The sequence below is a fragment of the Acartia tonsa genome, chromosome 1, assembly GCF_053477335.1.
Source record: "Acartia tonsa isolate MP-2025a chromosome 1, ASM5347733v1, whole genome shotgun sequence".
NCBI classification, from domain to species: Eukaryota; Metazoa; Arthropoda; class Copepoda; order Calanoida; family Acartiidae; genus Acartia; species Acartia tonsa.
This window is the reverse complement of record NC_137260.1, coordinates 9,267,280-9,288,572: the sequence shown is the minus strand read 5'-3', so window position 1 is coordinate 9,288,572 and position 21,293 is coordinate 9,267,280. Positions and strand designations below refer to the sequence as shown.

Sequence of the window (21,293 nt, the reverse complement as noted above, 5' to 3'; positions counted from 1 at the left end):
TTTTGATTCTGTGATATTTAATTTTTTCTGTGAATCAACTTTAATTTATAAGTATTAAATGATTTCATAATATTTTAATCAATTTTGGTAATATTCGTAGAATCTACATTTTCCAGATCATCTGCGTTTAAATATGTAAAATAAATTAAAATGAATATTTCAGAGATAGAGAGAGGTGAAAATGGTTGAGGTCGATGCTGGGTTGCGCCAGGCTCTTCTGGAGACTGTTACAGGTATACAGCAGGAAGGGAGGGGAGAATTGGTCTGTTTATTACACTAGTCCTCAGAATAACATTTTTCATTCGTTTACATAACAACCTTGGAGACCTTTAACGGATTTTGATGGGTTTGTTCATTAAACTGAATGGTTAAACGTTTCTACCACTAATTATAATCTACAGTAGGGATAATTTTGTGTATCATCATTAGAAATGTACATAAATTTTTTGGCCTTTGTCTTATCCCTTTAGATCTCAGCATTTATTTTGCATAATATTTAGGTCTAATGAGCCCTGATCAGGGAAGTAGGGCACAGGCAGAGGAACAAATCAAAGCTTTAGAGGTATAAATTTATTTCCAGTAGGGCTTCGAAACCGATTAATATCCGCTGTGCTTGAAACAGTTCTAAGCCACACTGAAAATTCATGTATCGTATTATATTCGTAGACTTGAACGCAACATAGAAAATAATTACATATTTGAAAGAAGAAAAAAAACATTACAAGTGCCAATAGAGGCCTCTAGGGGCGTAGCCGCTAGTAACTATTTTAGTAACTAAGAAATATCTTTAGAAATCGAACTTTTATTAGTTATTTCATCCTAACTTACAAAAATTAAACTATTCTGAATATTCTAACACTTTTAAAAGTCTAAAGTAATCAAATTCTTTAATCTTTAGGTAACAGATGACTTTGGAGTACTGTTGTGTCAAATGACCCTGGACAATGAATGTTCTCTGTCAATCCGTCAACTAGCAGCTGTGCTCCTTAGACAATACATTGACTCTCACTGGTCCCAGGTAAAGTTTCATTGTCAATATGGCAGTAATGATTTAAAAAAAACATATAGCGTTTTAATTGCAAAAGAAATTTTAATATAGCAGACCCCGTCATATCATTAATTTTTTGCACATTGAAAAAAATATTGGATTTTCAATAATTCTTTTTTTAATGTATAGCTGAACTAAATCTTCTTATGAAGTGCACGAATATGCGATAAAACGTTATACAGACAACCACCTTTTGATTGCACATTCTTTGTCTGGAAGTCCTAACTTTGTATGGCAATGAGTTTTGGTGCCAAGAATACTCTTACTATTAAAGTCGTGTACCTGACATAGCAGCATCAAAAGAATTATTTTTAAAATCTTTAGTTATGGTTCGGTGTTGGGCCGAGATTCGAACCCACATTCCCCCCCCCCCCCCACTCATTTTTAATCAAAATTAATTTGTTGGCTAGGATGGAGAAAAGTTCCGTGCTCCCGAGACAACTCCTAATGCCAAGGCCATGATTAGACAGATGCTGCCTATGGGACTGAAGGAATCTATCAGCAAAGGTAGGATTGTTAAGACTTTAAACATAGCGTTTTAACTGAGAAATATTATGTTCCAAAGCTTTAGGATTTATACATGCCTGTCTATACGAAATTTGCGCATTATGGCTGTTTTGATTACATGATTTTCATTTTTTGCTTAAAGAATCCTAAAATAATTCCAGTCATTCTAAAAGAAAGTATTTTTTATTATAAAAAGACATAACTAATATTGTGAAACATTATTGTAGTTATGTTTTGATATACATAGAAAAAAATATGTTTTAAATTTCTCTATGTTAGATTGATATTTTAAACACTTACAATGTTTGTTGTTTTTAGTGCGGAATACTGTCGCCTTCTCCCTGGCGGCCATAGCCCATTGGGATTGGCCAGACCACTGGCCTCAGCTCTTTGATATTCTAATGCAGGTTCGAATTATATTATCAGCCTTTAATATCAGCTATAATAACTAACCATATCAATTGCTCTAACCAATAACTTAAAATTCGCGAAAAAAATTGTAATTTCAGCTGATTTTGAAAGAAAGTCTTAATAATAATACTAAGGTAGACCCCCAAAAAACAGCTAAAATTATAAAATTTTTTGTTGTGAATTAATTCTGTTGTTGGTTATACCAATACTATTTATGGCTCAATAAGTCATTAAACTTATATGTATGTGATAGACATTGTAAACGTATTTTTCATGTTCAAAAACAGTTTCTTAAGTTTCAAAACTAAAATTTATTAAAATTTCAAAATTGAACAAAAATATTTCTAAGAGGATTACCAAAAATTTTAATATGCAAAAGTACCTTAAAATTATTAACCTTCAAAAGATACAAGTAATTGTGACCTAAATCTTTAATACTATCAATTCTCAATAATTAAAGTACAAAATGCCACCAATTTATTATGAAAACTTATTCGTGTGTTTATAGGCAATAAAAGGAACAGACGAGTTCGCCGTGCAAGGAGCAGTTAGGGTGCTGAAGGAATTGTCACGTGACTTGACAGATTCTCAAATACCTACTGTTGCCCCAGTAATTCTACCTGACATCTACAGGTTAACTAAACATAAACTTTGCGCACGCATGTGTCCACGCTCGTATTTATATTATTTGATTTTCTCGTCTGATAATTGAGATAGATGGTTGGATTTTATTGTGAAGATTCCCTAGGCAAAAGCAATGAAAAATAACATTCAGTTATTTACTCTCTTGGTCCAAAAGCTTTTTAAGATCGTATGAGAAAATAATGTATATCCTAATATACAAAGTAGTAAGGTGTTTTTTTTCTGTATTTTAAGATTTCCATAACTACTGAACCCTTTCAGAGAAGCTTCACATAGGTTCTGTGATGATTTTAAACTATTGAACTTTTAGATTGAGTCTTGGGATGGTTTTTGGCTTTTTTTTCTGTCGTTCCCTCTATACATTAAAACTCAGAGTCCAAAGATGATGGGGGCGCAGCCGCTAGTATTTCTAAATAGACATTGTTGTTGAAAAATTCCTAATTTAATTTTCTCTAGAATATTCTGTGAGACGGAAAGATACACCGTGGGGACTCGATCCCGTGCTGTGGAAATATTCACCACCCTTACTAGTATGATTTGTACTATAGGTCAGTAATATATATTTCTAGTATGTCTTGAACAACCGCTAGGTCAGAATTATACTGTATAGCCGTATTATATACGATTTTCCACGATAATAAGATAAAATAATGATACATCAATCCATGTTTTGTTAGCCAGGGATTCGGTCTATCTGGGCCAACAAAATTGGATTTCATATTTTATTTAATCTTTATTTTACTATCTGCGAAAAAGGTGTCTAGGATATGATTCGATAAATAAATATTATTTGTATGTGAAAAATTGTATTTTGAAAAAATAGGCCTTTCCTTATAAAGGTGAGTTATATTGCCCTCAAAGTTATGAAAACTAATCGTTACTGAGATGAAAGAACTGATTAATAAATAAGGTCCATGTTGTTGACAACAAATTTTCACCTGTCAATATATCCACTCATATTCAACTTACATTTCTAGGTGAGGTAAACAAAAGCCTCCAGAAGACCTTATTGAACCCCTTTCTGTCGACCTTTTCCGAGGCCCTGGTCTCCTCCCTGGCTGTTCAGGACTCACATAACTCAGACACTGGCCTTAAGACCCAGGTAGACACGAATGATAGTCGTCAAGGAGGTGATTGGTTCAAGTCGAGTCTAAAAACTTCCAGAACCAAAAGTTGCAGAGTTTTCTTGGGAGGGTTGATGTGACGTTTCAAAAGCTACATTGTAAGGGATATCTCTATCGGTTCAGCGATTACTGAGATCCTTCGGTACACACAGACATAAATCTTTTTACTTTATTATAAGGATGTAATTTCTAGGTTGTGAAAGCCTTGACTGTGTTAATCAAGAATGTTCCCAAACAAATGTCGCAATGGATGCCCCAGATACTTCCTCCTGTCTGGGCCACACTCACATCTTCAGGTATTATTAATGGATGCTCCAGATACTTCCTCCTGTGTGGGCCACACTCTCATCTTCAGGTATTATTAATGGATGCTTCAGATACTTCTTCCTGTCTGGGCCACACTCACATCTTCTGGTATTATTAATGGATGCTCCAGATACTTCCTGTACTAGGCCAGAATAAAGAGGGCCAGTATTTTGAACTATAAAGGGGGGGGGGGGGGAACTTGAAACAGCTATCTGTGGGAAGAAAATGGAAGACATCTTTTTCTGCAAAATCATTACTCGTTATTTGAACGGTAATATAATTTACCTAAAAAACATTACAATTAGTAAAAGGTAAATTATATATAAAAAATGAAAAATTTAAGAACTAAATTTAAAAAACTAAAATCACTTAAGTTTTACAATTAAAATTAAATTGACTAGATTACTAATACTCTTTTAGAGGGTTTCTTATGAAAAAGTTTCTTACTTCAGACGTCATGGGTTGAAAGGCACAAAGCATAGGATCTTAAGTGTCGAATTCCTCATGAAGGTTATGGCATTAGACCAGAAAGAGGCCAGATTCGCCAAAAGAAAAACCATAAAAAAGGGTTGACACTCCGGGGACGTCACCATAGCTTTGTCCTTTAGGATCACAAGTAAAGCATAACTATTACATAATTAACAAAGGTCTGAAACACATTAACTATAGTTGACTCTTAAATAAAAAAGAAAATATTTGCTTTTACTTTAAAAGAAGAAACAAAATGAAAGTAAAGTAAACTTGAATTATTTATTATATTAATTTAAATAAAGAGAATTAAACTAAAATCACTGAATTATTGAAGTTGAAACATTAATTCTCAAGAGACAACTGAACAATTGACTGAAATAATATTGAATAGAAATATTACAATGTAACAGAGAGAGGGGGGGGGTAGTCAAGTACAAATGAGTTGGAACAAAACAAGTTTGAAGAAACAAGAAAATTTGTACATTTAAACTTTGAAAAAGAAAGGGTTGTAAAAACCAGAATCTAAACACAAAAATCTAGATCGAGCTTATTTGAAAAGGGTGAATTAATATGACAGTGTTCATACAAAACATATAATATAATAACACATATGTCAAATAAGAGCAAATAATGCAGTCAGATGTTTAGATTACTAAATATTGATAAAAAAGGGAATTGATACTTTCAGTGTCATTTCGACTACAACACTTCCTCCTGTCTGGGCCACACTCACATCTTCTGGTATTATTAATGGATGCTCCAGATACTTCCTCCTGTCTGGGCCACACTCACATCTTCAGGTGTTATTAATGGATGCCTCAAATACTTCCTCCTGTCTGGGCCACACTAACATCTTCAGGTATTATTAATGGATGCTCCAGATACTTTCTCCTGTCTGGGCCACACTCACATCTTCAAGTATTATTAATGGATGCCCAAGTTATTTTTTTTAGTGAGCTATCAAATAAGTTTTATATGTCGGTTGATATGAAGGCTTAAAAAGCCATTGAAAAGTAAAAATATTTTTAATCCTGAAAGCTGACGTAAACATCAGGGAGGGAGGGGACATTGGGCTTTTAATGCACTAGTTTTATTCGTTGGCCTTACAACTTTTGGTACTTCTATTGTATTTTAATTGGTTGGTTCATTAGTTGGGTGTTCAAACGTTTTAACCACTAATTGTAATTTACTTAAGTTGTAATTTAGTGAATCATTAATTGGGATGTACATCAAATTATCGGTCATTGTCTTATACCCTCAGAGCCCTGCGTAAACTTCCTTATTTTGTTTAGCTGAGAAGTATGTGAGAGAGGTGGTGAACGAGGGAGGTGGAGAGGATGAGTGTGTTGACAGTGACGGCGAGGTGCTCGGGTTCGAGGCCCTCATGTTCGCAATATTTGACTTTGTTGATGCCATGGTCGAGAGCAAAAAGTTTAGGTAAATCAATATTATCATTACTGTTAATAATAGGGTTAGCATGTATTGCCTTGTAGAAAAAGGATGAACTTATCTATCATTTATGTGCGCAATTTTTAAATTCTGCAGTTAACCAACTGTATTATTTTCGACTTTTGTCTTGAAATCTTAATCTGATTAATGTCATAGCAGCAGTAGATACACTTTTAACATCTTAGGTTAGTACTTGGTTTTGGTCGAGATTCGAAACAATCAACTCTCCAACGCACGTCGACCGGATGCGCAACGTTTTACGCTACAGTCCCGAATATGTAGAATATGTTTTTATATGATGAAAATAAATTTTGTTTATTTTTAGGCCAGCTGTAAAGTCTGGATTGACGGATCTAATATACTACATTGTCATATACATGCAAATAACAGGTGAGTTTTTTTTATGCTTTTTGAAGAAAAGAAAAACATATTTGGATGAAGTGATAGAATGTTTTTTTGTCCTAATAAAAATCGTGCGTAAGTTGGCAATTTTGCAGTCAAAGTTTCGTGGGTTTACCACTTTTGGTGATTTTGGATTAGTATTTTCAGCAGGAATCTTAAGGGATAAGACAATGGCCCCTAAATTGATGTACTTCCTAATGATGAAACACAAAATTACCCCTTCTGTGGCGTAAAATTAGTGGTTGAAACGTTTGAACACTCAACGCAATAAACCAACCAATCAAAGTTTTATAAAGTCCCCAAGTCTATTAAGCCAACGAATAAGAAAAAATAAAGGAAAATATTTATTAAATATTCCTAGTGTATTTCATCATGTTTTGTACCTTAAATCAGAAATCACAGAATCTTCCATAGAATAATAAGAACACTAATATTCAGAGGAGCAGTGTCAGAAGTGGAGTGAGAACCCGGACAGCTTTGTGGAGGATGAGGATGAGGATTCCTTCGCCTACTCGGTCAGGATCAGTGCTCAGGTAAAGACTAATGTTGTTTGTCGCATCGTATTATAAACAACTTTCCTCGGATATACAATATACAATTATAAGATTAAAACCAGCTTTTTAAGCCGTGAGAAACCAAAGGCACTAGCTAAAAAAACTGACTTAAATTTTATTTTTGTATAGGTATTTTTATATTCGTAGAAAAAATGGATACATTACGATGCTGTACATCATTTTAGTATGGCTGAGAACCGGTTCTAATCCACCAGATATTAATCGGTTTCGAAGCGATACTAGAAAATAGTTTATGTTACGTTTGGGGTGTGACATTTTATAGTAATTGCAGAATAACTGCTTCAAAATATATATAAAGGTAAGTATACCATTTAAACATTCTTAGAGCTTCCGTAATGTCATTTAATCAACCCTTTAATTACATATTCTTTATCTGATATATAAGTTCAATTCTATAAGCCAAGGTATTCCATCAAATGACACATGTTTAATTCTTTTTATGGCTGAAAGTAGATTGGACTCAAAGACACTGTTGATAAGCGGCAAAATTTAACTACATCAATGATGTGTAATTAGTTGAAAATTATCTAGTACACAAAAGCAGACAAATGGTTCGATTAATATTTAAAAATTTAGAAATTCAATACCTACTACCTACTGTTTTTAAGGATCTTTTGATGGCACTATTCCGTGAGTTTGAATCAGACTGCTGTATAAGTTTATGCCAAATCATAGAGAAGCATCTCACAGAAGCTGCTCAGGAATGGATGCTCTTGTTTTTGTATATTAAAACATATTAAAACTAATGTAAAAAAGAGACAACAAACTGGATTCAGTGTTGGGGACCTTTTTCGTCTGCGAGCAAATTGCTTTCTTCTCATTGTAGCGACTTGGCTATGTTAATATTTGCGACGCTATTGGCTGATATTCAAAACACAATTAAAAGTTGGCACAGGGTCCAAGGGGTGGGGACATACAGTTTTTTAACCCCTTCCCCCTCTTTTGTTTTACTCTAATATGTATTTATGAATAAAAGTAAAGTAAAATAAAAACAATATAAATGGGGGAGATATTGGCAAATAAATAAACCAACATTCAACATTTTAATTCACTCAAAAGGTTTCAACTTAAGAATTTGTGAGGTGCAGTGGGGATGTGTTGGGTCTTACACAATGTAAATCAACTGATTATTTTGACATATTAACATAGATGAATCATTATTTGAATTAAAATCCAAGTATACCCATGAACCAGGCTAGAAGTGTAGGAAATGAAGAATGGTGGAAAATCCACGAGGCCGTGATGTTAGCCTTGGGGTCAACAGTCGTGTCCATGGAGCGGCATATTGATGAGGGAAAGGTCAGGGTTACGCGGATAATGAATCATTAATATAAAAATTCTGTAAATTTTTAGTATTTTCCAAATGTAGTTTTAAAAATGTAAGCATGATATTTATACTTTCATAGAAATATGTTACAAGAATGCATATATTACATTTACTTATTGCACATTTTCGTAAACTTTAAGATGCACAATAAAAACTTTTAAAGAAATGTTAACATGATCTAAATAACAAGTTCTATTTCCTCAAACAGTCTTCTAATATTGAAAAATTATCTTGGTCTTATAATTTTATTTATCCCTTTATCCCTGTGGCAAGGTTAACTTTGACATCACCAACTTCCTGACCAACGTGGTGCTAGCCGACATGAACAGCCCTGTCCACCCCTTCCTGCTGGGCCGCTGCCTGTGGCTGGCCTCCAAGTTTCCCAAGTACCAGTCCACCGAGATGATGACCGCTTTCCTGGAGGGAACTGTGCGCGGCCTTGCGCAGGATCAACCTCACCCAGTGCGCATCTCTGCCGTGCGCGCAATTTGGGGCTTCTGTGATCATCTCAAAACTGCCGGGGAAACCGGAAATGTCTCGTTAGCAAGTTTACTCGTCCCCCTGCTGCCTGCGCTAGTTGACGGCCTTGTAAACATGGCTGCAAACTTCAGCCAGTCATCAGAAATCCTCGGATTAATTCTAGAAAACCTTGCAGTTGTCCTGGACTGCGATCAAAAGTTTACCGCCTCTCAAGAGGCCAAAGTGGCCCCACTGGCCATAGCCATATTTCTAAAATACAGTAGTGATCCTCTAATCATCGGTTTGTCCCAAGATCTGTTCAAGATCCTGTCCAAGAACCCCGAGTGTGTAATCTCCCTGCAGACCCGCCTCATCCCGACGATTGTGTCTATTCTGAACTCTACAAACCAGTTCCCTGGGCTAAAGAGCGTAGCCATGGATGTGTTGGAGACCTTGATCAGGTCCTCCCCGTTGCCTTTGTCTGATCATCTCATTCAGATTGCCTTCCCAGCTGTTATTCAGGAATAAACATAATATTTGAGAAAGTTTTAAACTTAAATGCATTTTCGTTACAACATGTATAACATTCTGCATGTATAGAACATTCTCTCCTATAAGCTGCATTCAGCTTAGATTCATGATTTTGGAGATGTCATGATGACTTTAAACCTGGAGAATTTGTTTCCTTCCAATCACTAACTTTAAACTTATTTAATCCTAGTTAGTAAACCAATTTTATAAAAATTTTAAAGTTGGAATATTAATTTCTAGAACAATTAGGCACTATCTATTGATTGCATCCTTATTAAATAATATGTAACTGGCTAGGTGACCCTATCAACTGATGACAACTCTATCCTCCAGAGTGGTGGGGAGTGTCTACGCGCCTATATCTCAGCCTCCCCTGAACAGATTTCAAACTTTGTGGACCCATCAGGCAAATAGCGTTTTTAGTGCCATAATTAAGAATAAATTAGGAAAAAGCAAGTAAAGAGATACAATGTTAAACAATGAAGAAAGGTCGTCTTTCGCCAAAAAATATTAACATGTTAAAATATTAAGTGAAAATATAAGGGAAATTTTATGAGATTCAAGGTTTTCTAATTTGGTCAGAAAAGTAAAAAAAATCGTCAGGAAACGACGTTTTTCAGCGAGAACGTCGCTCCCGAAGCAGTTTCTTCACAATTCCACATTGTAACTTTTGCAACTGTAATGCCAAATTTTAGTGATGTAACTCTCTTTTTATATGAGTTCCTTTTACTTTTAGTTTTGGATTTAAAAAGTGTTACAAATTCCCTCACCCTGCATTTATCCCTTCAATTATTTTGCGCTAAAAATTATATACCTCCCCAGGCAAAACCGGACTGCAGCATATTGTGAGTGTGGCCGGCCATCTGCTAAATCCGGCGGGCGTTGAGTCGTCCGCCACGTTTGTCGGCCGTTTGGTGACCTGTTTGATTAGAAAAACTGGGGATAGACTTGGAGATAATCTGGATCTACTGCTTAAGGAATAAATTAACTATAAAATGAAATCTTGAAATAAAGATGATAATTAATTTTGCATTTTATGAGTGAGGCTACCTTATTATTCACTTTGTCTGTCCGCCAGATCGTCTGTAACGCTATACCAAGAAAAAATGTCATTTTCTTAGCTTTTATTTAAGATAGATTATTAAAATTTTGTTGATTATACCCTCTACCAATGAACACCAATTTTATAAGGGGGGGGGGGGAGTTCTGACACATTTGCGTAAACCTGGTGTATAGGCTTTATCTTTGGACTGAGAGGATAGGTTATTAGGGATAAAATCATTCTTATATGATGAATTTCCCCCAGATTTATGATTTTTTGGACAGGCCTCCAGGTTCCAGGATTTGAAGAAAAAACATACACATTTTGTCTCATAAGCTGACATCTAACTCTTAAAAAAAAAAAAATTTCATGTGTAGTTGAGAGACCACCTGGAGGCCTGGAGCTCCGGAACCTGGAGGCCTATCCAAAAAAATCTTAAATCTGGGGGAAATTCATCATATAAGAATGATTTTATTCCTAATAACCTATCCTCTCAGTCCAAAGATAAAGCCTATACACCAGGTTTACGCAAATGTGTCAGAACTCCCCCCCCCCCTTAACTTGGTCTGTCAGTCTGTGTACCAAGCTTCAAAAGACACAAATATTATTTTTCATAAAGGTTTTTATTCAAAGTATTTCTTGCATATTCTCTTTCTTTTTTTCTTCTGACAGCTTATCATCCACTCTATAACTCTTTTTGTTCGTTTGTCTATCTAAGATTTTTTATGCTTAAAGAAATATTGAATTGAACAAATGACAAAAATTTCAAAATCTCTCATTGTGCGGCTATAGTCTTTTATTTAGGCATGTTTAAGAAATTTTAAGAGCTTATTTTTTGATATCACCAAAGTAGCATTTTGCTTTCTAGCCATTTTTGAGATCTTAATAACACATAACTTACAAGTTAATTTCCTACTGCAGGCTGTATTGTCGAAGCTCCAAAGATCAGAAACATTGAGTGTTGCTCAGAGTCTTATCCTTGTATACGCTCAGCTCATTCATTCTCAGCTGGATGCTGTTCTTAACTTTCTATCTAGTGTCCCAGGTTAGATACATAGATATTGTTGGATAGATAATCGGATATATATTCAGATAGATAGTTGGATAGATGATCAGAGTTAGTTGGATGCAGTTCTTAACTTTCTATCTAGTGTCCCAGGTTAGGTACATAGTGGGATAGATAATCAGATAGATAGTTGGATAGTAATCAGTTACATAGTGTTCAGTTACATAGTTGGATAGATAATCAGATGGAAAGTTGGATAGATAATCAGATAGATTGTTGGATAGATAATCAGATAGATAGTTGGATAGATAATCAGATAGATAGTTGGATAGATGATAAGATTGATGCTTTAATAGATAAGGAGATAAATAGTCAATATAAAATACTTTCCAGTATAGCTTTGAAACCAATAAATATCCGATGGATTAGAACCAGTTCTTAGTCATACAAAAAATATCATGCATTGCATTGTTATTATTATTATTACGTATTTTATTGGTTTTTAATCAGTTTATAAACATAAAATCACAAAAATATTACTAAAAATATAAAATTTAAATTATTTACAATTACTATATAAAAATAAATTTGGTTTCTTTCATGTGTTCCGTCTTCTTTGAAGATGTGTTGAGTGCTGGTAATTTCTCGTCTAGTCAAAGTGAGGGCAATGGCATCTTTTTCATTAACACAAGGATTTTTGGTTATCCTGATTATCTGTTTACCCTGAGCCGTCAGCTTAAGAAACTGAAGAAAAAAAAGAATGAAAGTTTAAGTTAGAAAAAATTCATAGTTGAAAGAAATATTGACCGATATTAAGAAAGAGATACAAAAACTAACAAACAGATTTTCTTAATGGCCCTGTAATAACACTAACCCTTTTATCCTCTTATCCACTTATTATACGCATTCTGATATTTAGGAAAACGCATAACTATTGCTCTAAAATTCTTTAAAAACTCTTTTAACATTGACAATACAGGTTTAATTTTCTTATTTCTACATTCAAAAAGAAACCAAGCTGAAATAATAATTTCTGTATTGATTATTATAGCTTTATAGAATGGTATATTAGACGGTGCTCCCAAGAGAACATAATTGGCAACCCATGTTATATTAGATTGGTAAAGAAAAGTGTTAAAATATTCTAAAAGTAATTCTGTATTTGATGAACAATAAAGATAAAAATGACAAGAAGTTTCTCTAGGGGTGGGAAGATTTAAAGCTATTGTACATTGTGTACATGCTGGACTAGTGTCACTAAATTTTGATAAATTTGCATTAAAATAAAGAAGATTGTTACATAATTTAAAAGCAAAGTCTCTTATGTTCATGGGAAGGTAGGATAATCGCCACATGCACATAAACCTTGATTCTCTATTTATATCTATTTCATTACTGAGCCACGTATTTCTAGTTTTAACGGGTTGACAATTAGTTAACATAGATTTGGATATATCTAAGAAGTATCTAAAATCTTTTGCTCTCAAATTGGGCTTTGAAATAAAGACCAATATTGAAACAGATTTTTGAGAAAATTTTGTTTTACACCTATTTGAAAATACCCTTAGATTATGTTTCATTCTTATAAATTCATTTGGGGTTACATAACAGGAAGATTTCCTGCAAAATTCATCATAATTTAAAACATTGCCAAAGTTTGAGATAAAATTACTTAAGGTAAGATTTTTTAGTTCATTACCATACCTTAACCATGAGTTTATTGTGAAGAAAGTGTTATTGATCATATTTCCTTGATTATCCGTGAATAAATGATTATTAACAACTTGGGCAGCGAGAATGTTTCCACTAAATTTCCAATAATAATCACAAAAACGTAAAAAAGCTTTAACCAGATTGTACAAAATTGGGTTAGATTCTGGAATAATTTTATCAATTTGTATAGATAAAGGGTTTTCGGGATCTGCAAGATATTGTCTCAATTCTTTAACCCATGAATCATTTGCCTTAAGACCTTTTAAAAAAATGCTAACTTTAAGACTAGTGAGAAATTCTTTTGGGTTAGGCAGGCCAAGCCCACCCTTGCTACAGTCAAGAAAAATTCTATCCTTTGCAATCCTTCCCCCTTGTTTTAGAAAGCCTACAACACACTTTTCAAAGTCTGCTAAAAATTGGTCTGTTGGTTCGAAAATTGAACCTAGATATGATAATTGTGAATAAAAATATGTTTTTATAATAGAAACCCTTCCAGGAATACTAAGATTGAATAAATTCCAAAAATTGCGCAATTTTACAACTTTTGCCAATGTTTTATCCCAAATTAAATTAGTGTCATTTAAAGATTTGTGCAAGCTTAGACCTAAAATTGTGAAATTATCTGAAATTTCAAAATTCAGTTCCTCAACTTTTCTTATAAAATCTAAAGAAGGTAACCCACCAGTTATAATAATTTGAGTCTTAGAGTTGTTAACTTTAAGGTTTGATAATTTTCCAAAGCTGGTCAAAATATCATAACATTTTTGGAGAGATTCTGACTTTACTTCCATGAAGTTTTGCATATCGTCTGCAAAACCACTTGCTACATTTACTTTATTTTCATCTCTGTTAAAATTGTAAGGAATTGAATTTGGAATTTTAAGAGTGTTTGTTAGACATAATTTTATAACGAGTGGGTTTATTGCAATTTTAAATAAATTTGGAGATGGAAGGTCTCCTTGAATAATACCTATTTTATTTTCAAAATTTTGTGTTAAACCGCAATCAGTCAAGATACAAGATTTTCGGTTTTTAAAAGTAGAAGATACCATTAAAATAAATTTTGGACCAAAATTAGAGAAATGCAATACAGATTGTAAGTAGGTATTTCCTATTGTATCAAATGCCCTCGAAAAATCAATTATTAGACTTGCTAAAGGAGAATTTGTGGAGTTCGATTTTGAAAGCAGTTCATATACATTTATTAAACATTCTTGTATAAAATACTGATCGGAATAAGCTTTCTGAGCATTGTGTATTATGGAATCTAAAACAGTTTTAATCTTAAATTTATAACTCCACTATATAGTTTATAAGGAGATGTAAGTATACCAATGCTACGCCAATTTTTAATATTAGAAAGATCTTTATCTCCACCCTTTGGAATCAAATTGCTTCTACTTATATTCATCATACCTCTTAACTCCCCTTTATTAGCCATATAGTTAAAACCATGTAACATTGTATCTTTAATTAAATCCCAAAAATGTTTAATTGACGCCATAGGTATGCCATCTAAACCAACAGCAGCATTTAAATTAGCATTTTTAAGCACGGTTTCCAGTTCAGACATTTGAATAGGTAACTCAAGATTTAATTTATCTTCTTGCGATAATTTAAAAGGGTCAAAAATTGGATCATTTTCATTTCTTTCAAAAAATTCTTCAAAAGAAATTTCTGGCTCAACAGACGTGCTAAAAAGTTGTTTAAAGTGATTAACAATAAAATTTTGTCTCTCATCATCATTTTGAATAATATTCCCTGAGTAGTCTTTAATCAAAGATACAGATTCATGAGAGTTCTTATTTTTCAAAAGTTCAGAAAAGCTTCTAGTGCTTTTCTCATGGTTTAATAAGTTAAAATAATTTGTGTTTTCCAAAAGTCTTAGATTTTCCCTGTGTTCAATTTCCAAAAGTTTTGCCTCAGTTTCTTTAAAATTAACAGAATTAAAATCACCAATACTTCTTAAATATGATAATTGATCTGACAAATTATTTTTTTCCTCCTTTGTTGTTTTAACATAAAATGACTTAGATGATATACATGTATTTTTTATTTCATTTAATAAACATTCTAACATTAAGTCCGGTTCCAACTTAGTGTTATAAGATAAAAAAGTTTCAATACTGGGAAAAAGTGAACAGTTTTCTTCAATTTCATTACTATAAACTTTAATTAAATGTTTACAAAATTTGTCATTGGGTAGCTTTAAGATCGTTTTTTCAAGCCCCTGAATATACAAAGATAAAATGTTAATCCTATTAATTAGTAGAGTTAATTCATTTTTATTTGGAGGTTCTGTATTATCAACCATAAAGCTGTACACAGAAAATTTTACTGTAGAATATAAATGTTCAATATTAAGTAGGGAGCTATCAATAACTTTTGGTCTAGTGATATTCTTACTTTTTCCAAAGAAAGTGACAGGTTTATGGTCAAAATATTTTGATAGCCTATTTGGATATTCAACTTTTTTGATTAATGGACTAAATTGTGGGCTTGCCAAACAATGGTCAATCCTTGACCTATTTATAGCTTGTTCACTAAAAGGAATATAACTATAAGTTTTTAAATTTGGATACAAAAGTCTAAATTTGTCTACAATAAATCCATCCCTTATCCATGAAACTAAAGTTTTTGTGTGAATTAAGTTAGGTATTGCGCTCATGTTAAGAATTTCATAATTATTCAAAACTACGTTAGAATTTATAGGCAAATCACAAGTTAAACAGTTCAGATCTCCCAAGATAACAAACTTAGAAATTCCAATACTTTCAATTTTTTGTTTTAAGAGTGAATAAAAATCTTTATTTTGAGATTGAGTTGGACCATAACAGTTAATGATAAGCATTCGTTCATTATTTATATGCAAATCAACGATAATGACATTTTCACACCTAGATTTAAATATTCTATAAACTTTATGACAAAAATTTCTCCTTATCATTGTGATTACACCACGATCCCCTTTTGTGCTATTAAGATAAATATCATAATTTCCGAATTTACTTATCATTAAATAGTTTTTAAGAAATGTTACATTATTACCCACACGCGTGTCTTGAAGTAAAATTATATGTGAATTTGTTTTTAAAACTGCATTAATTTTCATTTTAAACTTCCCACCATCTTTATCTAGAGAGGCCAAACTTAAATTTAGCGAGTTCATATTTTGGCTTATAACTTTTACATTGTCTAAGCAAAAAGAATTTCCAGATGTAGGCTGGTTTCCTGGGGGAGGGGGACTTAAAATTACTTCTTCAAATATTAATTCCTCGCCTTTTTAAATTTAGGATCCCCTAAAAGCTTACAAAAAGACATATAATTTTTCTTAAAGTTAAAAATGTTTAGCCCTTTTTTGAAAGATAAAACTGAACCAAGAGACATAGTGTAATGTTTCAAAATATTTTTTTGCAATTTATGAGAAATGTCAATGTAGAGATTTGGATGATAAAATTGGGGTAAATTACAACCAAGGGCAGAAGGGGGAGAATGTAAAAGGGGGAATAACATTTCACACTTATAGTAAATATACCATTTAAAAGTAACAACAAAAAGGAGCAGTTTATATAAATAATGCATTATTTTGACAAGAATATTTTAAATCAATGATTATTTTGTTTACTCACATTTGTATATATTTACTAGAGAAAGGTTGCAAGAATTTGGTGTTTTCAAGCATTGCTTGAGGCGCAGGAGTTTTAAAACTTTCTAAAAATGTCCAGTTAGTACCTATCCTTGTTCTGTAAGAAACCATTATGGATTTTCCGGTTGCGCTGGGCCTAATAAGAATTTGCTTAGAGGTTAAATCTATGTCCTCAGATTTAACATTTTGGTACTTTTCTCTTAAACTTTTAATAATAGGAAACAATTGTTTAGGCCAATGAAAGTTAACATCTAACCCCTTAGTCTTTAGAGCCTTATCTAAAGCAGCCTTTCCTTGTTTAGTTTTGGATTTTAGTAATACTGGAACGATAAACTTTTCATTTTTCTCAAATGTTTCTTTTGCTAATGGGGTGATTACTACGTCCGATAAAACTTTAGGGGTGAGAGTAGAAGAAAGCTTTGTCTTCACCGTTTCAATCATAGAAATGTCAGAATCCCTATCAATGTGAACGCCTAAATCCAAGTTGGGGACCTTACTACTTAGAGAAGCAAGCATGGTTTCATTACACAAATCTTTATACCCTGCTGACCTTTCGATATCAGACACAAGGTCGCCAGAAGCCACATTGATAGCTACGGTGGCCTCTAGTTTCTCAATTCTTTCAATTAGCGTCTTCTGGTTATTAGATAACCCGAAAACAAACTTAGACAAATCATTCATCTTAGATTCTAGTTCAATAAACCAATTGGTTATTGGAGCTATGATTTTAGCCTTTTCACTAGGCTTCCCACTATTACATTGACTTAGCTTATCAAGTTCTTCCCTAATTTTTCCCGTTGTCTCAGTTATTTTAGAGAAGTGGTCAAAAGTAAAATTATTCCAATCTGCAGGGGTAGTGGAATTTTCTCGCTGCCCTTCAAGGGAGGAATTAGAGTTAGGGGTAATGTTATTAGTCATAATCACTAAGAATAAAATTAATTACCTTCACTAATATATTAAACTAAGGATGAATATCACAAATATCAATACTTTTAAATAAACACAAAAAAAACTTATCTTAAATTTTTCACTAGTGGAGCAGATTCGATGTGTGTTGGGCGGTCAAACTTGATGAGTCAGCTGTAGAATTAATTACAATTGTATTTGTACTGGTTAGCGGGCGGTCAAATCTAGATAATCTAGTCGGTGAAGAGTTATAAGTTGGGGTAGGGGAGGAGAGTGGTTAGGACAACCTTTCACCTCAAGCTCAACTGAATGATTCAAAAAATTGTATTACAGACAATTTTTCACGAATATTAAAATAAAATCATAAAATTAATACCAATTTTGTATTTGGCCCCTTGGGTCTAACAAAACGAGGCTTTATCTTAAATTTTTTAAATATCAGCGGAAAGCTGTCTATAATACTTTTTTACCAATTTCTTCCCCCTCAACCCCTTCAAATACATAACCTCTAGATAGATGCTAGTATAAAGAAAAAGGAATGAATAAATATAATATGTTTTAACATACTTTTTAATGTTCATTTTTGTGAAGGTCCCACTGGAAATTCCGCTCTGCATTTTGTGATGACTGAATGGGTCTCGAAGCAGCACATGTTCTTTGGATCATATGAGACTAAAGTGAGTCTGATGGCCCTTGCCAAGCTGCTCCAGTATGGGGTCAACAACAATGATGACAGGTTTGTATGTCCTTGTGTTAATTTCAAAAATGTTGATTTTGTATAGATATTTGGCATCATTTCCTTACGTGATGTATGTTTTTAAATTCCTATAACTATTAGGCACTAAGCGCAAAGGGATAGTTGCATGAAGTGCATTTCAGAAAATGATTGCAAGAATAATTTAAAAATAAAAACTTATATAATTTTTTATTACAATAAATTTTTAAACAATTAAACACCACTAAAATTGCCGGCATGCTGTTTTTTTTAAAGATAGGCCAGCCATATAAATTGCATCTATCATAAGAATATGATTTTCAAACTACGTGGTAGAAGATTGAAATTCTTCCAAATATATGACCTATAGATGTAGTTTAAACCTGCAATGGACATGAAAAAATATGTAGTTCACTCATTTCAAGTTTAAATGCATTTCGTGCAACTACCATTTTGATCTATATATATTGAAATAATTTTCCATTACTTTATTATTAAAAGTGCTGTTATTCTATGTTTGTCACTGTGTGTTTGCCTTTAAGATTTGTTGAGCTAAAATTTTATTTGATGTTGTCATCCTTGTTATTTATTAGGCTGAATGAGATAACAGTGAAGGGTGACGAAGTGTTCAACGACGCAGCGGGGCCTCGAACCCGTTCCACCCGTGCCTCGCGTCCTGCCCAGTTCAGCATGGTTCCTCTCCTAGCCAAGCTCACCAAGCTTCTGCTTATGGAGGTAAATAGAAGATGTCAGGAGGCCACTATGAATTTGAAATCGAAAAAACACCAAACATTTTCACCATACATTGGCTTTTTTAGGTTGGCAATTAGTTATATTTCAACGAAAAAATATAAAAACAAAATATATGTAACTTTCATTGAATTTTAATTGGTTTGTTCATTAAGTGTCAAAGCGTTTCAACCACTAACTTAATCTACAGAAAGGGTAATTTTGTGTATCATCAATTGGGATATACATCAATCTATCAGCCATTGTTTTATCCTTTTAGATCCCTGCTGTAATAATCATGTCTGTCCCCCTTTGCCTTACTCTAAATAGTTCCCTGTTGTAGGTTGCCAACCTGATGGAGTTTGGAGAAGATGATTCTGATGAAGATTATGACAGTGAGGGAGAGATAGATAGCCAGGATGGTAGTCTCAATGGTAGCAATGGTAAGATATCTTATATGATTTGTGCTTAGTTCCCTTCAGGACGATTGATCGAAAAAAATAAGAAGCATAAGTAAGACAAAAACTCAACTCAACTGGTCATTATAAAAAGCATGTTCTGAAAGTAGTAACATATTCTAGATCTCCATGATACATCAGTTTTTACATCCAATAGACGAATAAGAGAAATAAGCGCCATCCTGATATGTAGGTTTTGTGTTTCTCCTAATTGCAGATAGGCTTTGTAAGTTTTTTTTAGACGTAATGATATATTATCAATTTATTATTCGACTTTCAATAGGCCTTTGATAGTCAGTTGATGGTTTTTATTGATTATCTAAAACAAGACATTTCTAATTAGCGAAGGAAAAAAGTAGAAATACTTTTTATTAAAGGTGGAAAGAATGGAGTGGAATTGTCAGACCTGCTAGACGAAGGAGCTGAACTGATTGATCTCGAGGATGAAGATGAGGATCCGGATGCCAAGCTTGATCCCATCAATGCTGTCGACCTCAAGAAATATCTCATCTCTTTTCTGAGGTTAGATTTATGATTGTTTCTACTTCTAGTTTGATACAGGGAGGGAGGGAACAAAGAGCTATTTATTACACTAATCCCTAAAGTTTTATAATTACGTTTTCTTATTGGTTGGCTTACAATTTTGGGGACTTTTATTAAATTTTGATTTGTTGGTTCATTCAGTTGAGTGTCCAAACGTTTCAACCATTAATTATAATCTACAGATTTTTTGTGCTTCATCATTGGGGATGTACAGTGTACATCAATTTATCGGCCATTGTCTTATCCTTGCCTCCTATCGTTATTTCAAAATTTTTTGACCAACTTTTTAATAATTTTAGAGAGTTTTCCTCCCAGCCAGTGTTTGAGCATTTCCTTCCCCATCTCAACCCAACTGAAGCTCTCACCCTCCAACACATTCAACAAATTCAAATATAAGCTACTTAGCTATAGAGTAGCTGTTCTATTCACATAATCAAGTCTTGATGAGGCACTTAATTTTCAAGGTGACAGGAATAGAGTAAACTAATGAAATGGATATAGAATACACGCGGATATTATGACAGGGGAAAGACTATAGTCAATTTAGGTTGCTAACATGGAACTCTCGTATTGTCCTGTTCGTTTATTTAGTAGGAGGGGAGTGAATGGAGTGATGGTGTTGTAAGGGGGAATCGTTATTTTAGCCAGCTGTTTTACTTTATTAGAGATCATGAAAATCTGGTGTAAGATCCAAGTAATAATACATCCATTGCTACGTACGTGCAAGATCTCGCAAATGGCCGAAAAGTTCAGTCCACAATTTTCAGAGAAAGCTTAAGATTAATCATCAATCAATAAAACAAACATTTATGTTGGTGTCACAGGCTACAATTTTCCATAAGAAGAGAAAATATTCATAAAAGAATAAAAAGGGAAGATTTTCTCTATGTTTTAAAAAATAAAACAAGGAAGTTATTTAAGAAAATTTGAATCTCCTTAAAGAAAGATCCAACCTAAAAAAAACATAGTCAATCGGTTTTTCTTGAACGGAAAAAAACAAATGTAGTAAATTTTTTTAAAAATTGTATGAACTTAACTATGATTCAAAATGTTTACTCTAAATCACTGTAGGCGGGAAACAAGATGTAATTTGCCTGTCAGTTGAACATTTTTATCAAACAAAACCAGTTAGTTAACAAACCTATGATATTTTATGCTAGGGTTAGAATTTAATATGTGCCCTTTTTAAGGAATTAATTTTAACAATTTTATGTAAAATTCGGGCATTATTTAAGTTACCTGATTTTTTCAAAGTTATGTGATAATATTCAAACATTAATTTT

At 33.1% G+C, this 21,293-nt stretch overlaps 2 protein-coding genes across 2 annotated transcripts in view; one reads left to right on the top strand and one right to left on the bottom strand.

Moving 5' to 3' along the window:
• The window catches only part of LOC145312473 (uncharacterized), a 396,718-nt gene that overhangs the window by 36,242 nt on the left and 339,183 nt on the right, over positions 1-21,293 (bottom strand). The window lies entirely within an intron of this gene.
• Ipo9 (Importin 9) lies at positions 96-20,475 on the top strand. Its single transcript, XM_080151671.1, has 23 exons — positions 96-233; positions 501-562; positions 899-1,018; positions 1,459-1,555; positions 1,874-1,962; positions 2,475-2,599; positions 3,065-3,156; positions 3,586-3,710; positions 3,926-4,028; positions 5,802-5,946; positions 6,284-6,348; positions 6,799-6,893; positions 7,544-7,637; positions 8,131-8,234; positions 8,536-9,244; positions 9,551-9,658; positions 10,075-10,230; positions 11,217-11,339; positions 18,157-18,301; positions 18,874-19,015; positions 19,353-19,452; positions 19,845-19,989; positions 20,310-20,475. The coding sequence occupies exons 1-23, from the start codon at positions 182-184 to the stop codon at positions 20,404-20,406; spliced, it is 3,093 nt and encodes a 1,030-aa protein (XP_080007797.1). The 5' UTR covers positions 96-181; the 3' UTR covers positions 20,407-20,475.

Excerpts from the sequence above, each read along its gene's own strand:
- Ipo9 (XM_080151671.1), top strand. The coding sequence starts at position 182 with ATGGTTGAGGTCGATGCTGGGTTGCGCCAGGCTCTTCTGGAGACTGTT. Across the intron at positions 1,963-2,474 it reads TCTTTGATATTCTAATGCAG|GCAATAAAAGGAACAGACGA; the intron begins GTTCGAATTATA and ends GTGTGTTTATAG. Across the intron at positions 3,157-3,585 it reads TAGTATGATTTGTACTATAG|GTGAGGTAAACAAAAGCCTC; the intron begins GTCAGTAATATA and ends TTACATTTCTAG.